This window comes from Trichosurus vulpecula, chromosome 6 (assembly GCF_011100635.1).
Source record: "Trichosurus vulpecula isolate mTriVul1 chromosome 6, mTriVul1.pri, whole genome shotgun sequence".
Lineage (NCBI taxonomy): Eukaryota > Metazoa > Chordata > Mammalia > Diprotodontia > Phalangeridae > Trichosurus > Trichosurus vulpecula.
Genome location: NC_050578.1, coordinates 269,206,340 through 269,209,876, shown reverse-complemented (window position 1 = coordinate 269,209,876; position 3,537 = coordinate 269,206,340). Strand labels below are relative to the sequence as shown.

General features: G+C 38.3%; 1 protein-coding gene across 1 annotated transcript; it reads left to right on the top strand.

The window, feature by feature from the left end:
- The first annotated feature begins 2,287 nt into the window (after positions 1 to 2,287).
- On the top strand, positions 2,288 to 3,217 carry LOC118854364 (olfactory receptor 1013-like). Its single transcript, XM_036764725.1, has one exon. It carries the CDS (start codon positions 2,288 to 2,290, stop codon positions 3,215 to 3,217), a length of 930 nt encoding a protein of 309 aa, XP_036620620.1.
- The last annotated feature ends 320 nt before the right edge of the window (positions 3,218 to 3,537 follow it).

Genomic DNA, 3,537 nt, shown 5'->3' with positions numbered 1-3,537 from the left:
ACAGTGTATTAGGTCCTAGTTTTTCCACATCCTTTATGTTATTTTCCCTTTATATCATTTTAGTCAATTTGATAGATGTGAGCTGATTTATAGCACTTTTTTTCTTATGGCTATAGATAGGTTTGATTTTTTTCATTCGTTGAAATGCAAAGTGGTAGCACCCTCCTTTCCCTACGTTTCCCGAAGCCAAATTTTGGGGACCTCTGGAAGATAGCAAAAATACCCACAAGCAGATGGAAATGGCCCATGGAAGGCTAATCTAGCTCAAAACCTAGGCCATAAAACCCTCTAGATCTATTTTCTCTGTTTTACATGCAACTCTAACAATGCTGGTTTTCTTGATACGGAATACTGAATGGGGAAAATTAGGAGGTAACCACAATTGCCAATAGGAAGTGACAATCATTACTTTACACTGATAATCCCAAGAAATACCAGCTGTCAGTCACTAAAGATATTAAATATATTAAAATAGAAAGAAAGAACAAATATCTGCATCCTTGACCCATTTGCTTTATGACCAAGAAGCCCTATGCTCCTTAATGAGTTAAGAAGCATATATTATCATACCATGAAACACTGTTCATAATGGCCACAGAATACGTAGTTAGGTGGTACATGTAGAATGTTGGACCTGGCATCAGAAAGACTCATCTTCCTGAGTTCAAATCTGGCCTCAGCCACTTAGTGGCTGTGTGACTCTGGGCAAGGAATTTAGATACTATGTGTTTCAGTTTAACTATATGTAAAATGAGGGAGTTGATGAGAAGTTCCCTTGTAGTTCTAAATCTGTGCTTCTTTGAATATAACTCAGTTGTCTTGCCTCCCATTCTCTATAACTGTTTTCACCAAACCACACAGGGTGACAGTCAATGCGAGACGTCTGCCCCAACAAGTTGAGTTTAGTCTTGATCTTTCCTGGCCTCTGTATTTCAGACAGAGAGAGACAGGGAGAGAGAGAAAGAGAGAGAAAGAAAGAGGGAGGGGGGGGGAGACAGACAGAGAGACAGAGAGGAGAACCAGAGAAAGATAGACAGAAACAGAGACACTGAGACAAAGACCCAGAGACAGAGACAGAAACAGAGACAGAGAGAGACAGAGACACAGAGACAGAGACAGTGAGACGGATACAGAGAGAGAAAGAGAGACAGAGGCAGAGTGAGAATGTGAGAGTCAGAGAGAGAGAGAGAGAGAGACAGAGAAAGAGAGAGACAGAGAGACAGAGACAGAGACAGAGACAGAGAGAAACTGAAGTTTGTGCCTCCCTAGGGGATTCTGAACCACTTAACTCTTAGACCACTTTGTTATTTCCTTATTATTAATATTAGGCAGAACTTTTATGTCACCATGAAAAACCCCAGAGTTCATAATTGTACTTTATTTTTCCATGAGCAAGAATTGAAAGCACTGGATCTGAAGTTGTAAAGCAGGGTTTCTTCCTTCTAGTATGGTCAGCCCAGATCTACAAATGAATTCAATGAAGAGAAAAATGAAAGGCTCTATTTTAATAGACAAGACAGCTAAAACAAAACCAGTTATTATTAAATGAGTTATTTACTCTATTCCTAACTAGAGAAGTCTTTATTCCTCCCAGAATTTCTTCCTTCTTAATCTATGAGATCTGGATCTCAAATTGCTAAGCCTGCCCAGACACGGAGAGGTGCTGGGCTTTCCTCATAGGCTTATGAATGATTGTCTATCTTCCAAAGATGGGAATATGAGATTCAAGTTGGAGGGAAATAAACAGTAGTATGCAAGAATTTTTGGAGCTTGGTTTGGCTCCACTGGTGTCTTTGTATAACCCAATGTTTGGCACAAAGTGAATATTTAACAGTACTTGTTCCTTGATTTATTAAATGATTGGAAATTCTGAAATTTCGTAGGTGTTAAGGTTTTACCAGATGTAACACAGCTGCCCAATGGAAAGATAGATATTAAAAAGTAAGTTCCTTGAGTTTACAGTCTCCCTCATTTTTCATTTGTCTCTATATCCACAGAATTTAGAACAGATATTTTTGCATATGGTAGGCATTTAATAAAAGCTTGTTGGATGAATGAGTACATGAATAATAAATGAGTGAAGGAAAGAGTGATGACTGTATGTTGAAGAAAAGATTATGCAATTAGGGAATAGGATTTCAATGTGTTAATTTTTCTACTGATGTTCCGAGTTATCCACTTCAGTAATTTAAATTTCTCATTCTTTTTTTTTTTTCCAAGGCAGAAGTCATTGTACTTTTGAAATGCATACTCCTCCCATTATACATAGATGAGACAAGCTGAAGTCATGGAAAAGTTTAATCACACTGTGACTAAGTTCATCCTGGTGGGTTTTACCCAAGATCCTGTGATACAGTTGGTGCTCTTTGGCCTTTTCCTCATGGTATACTCTGTGACAGTGGTGGGGAACATCACTCTGATAATTCTAATTTCTACGGACTCTCGGCTGCACACCCCCATGTATTTCTTCATTGGGAACCTGTCTTTCCTGGATCTCTGGTATTCCACTGTTCATACCCCGAAAATCATGGTGATCTCTATTTCTGAGGACAAGAGCATTTCCTTTGTTGGATGTGTGGCTCAGTTCTTCTTCTCTGGTGGACTGGCATATAGTGAATGTTATCTGTTGGCTGCCATGGCGTATGACCGCTATATGGCCATATCCAAACCACTACTCTATGCTCAAGTCATGACTCAAAGGGTCTGTGTGGGTCTTGTAGCAGCTTCATATATTGGAGCCTTTGTTATCTGTGGCATCTTTACACATGAAACATTCACCATGACTTTCTGTGGGGATAACGTTATTGATGACTTTTTCTGTGACCTACCACCCTTGGTGAAACTGGCATGTGATGTGAAGGCCAATTATCACATTTTTCTTTATTTTGTGTTAACTTCCAATGTTCTTACACCCATTATGTTCATCCTGGCTTCTTACCTTTTCATCATTGTTGCCATCTTAAAAATTCACTCCACCCAGGGTCAACTCAAAGCTTTCTCTACTTGCTCTTCTCACTTGATCTCTGTCACTTTGTACTTTGGCTCCATTTTTTACATTTATTATCGTCCCAAATCCAGCTATTCCCTGGAGCAAGATAAAATTGTGTCCTTATTTTATACTGTGGTCTTCCCCATGTTGAACCCCATGATCTACAGTCTGAGGAACAAAGATGTGATAGAAGCCCTGAGGAAACTCTTCAAGATGACAGTTTCTTGAATGAGATAAAAAAACAAAACTGACTTTTTGCTTTTCTATTAGAACCACAGGAGTATTTGGTGAGACTCTCATGTGAAGTTATAATTGTTCTAGAAAACACTTTTTTTTTAAAATTATACCCTGTGGCCTGCCATATTTTGTTTTCTTGTAAAATGGCATTATAAGAGTTGAGATAATTTAGGCTATAGCAACCAATGAGGAAGAAGTGGAAATTTTGGAGAAAAATACAACTATATTCTTAGATTCTCTAATCACAAATTGTTTAATGTCTCTTTGAAAAAAGAGATCTTGTGAATATTAATGATATTTGATATGATTGG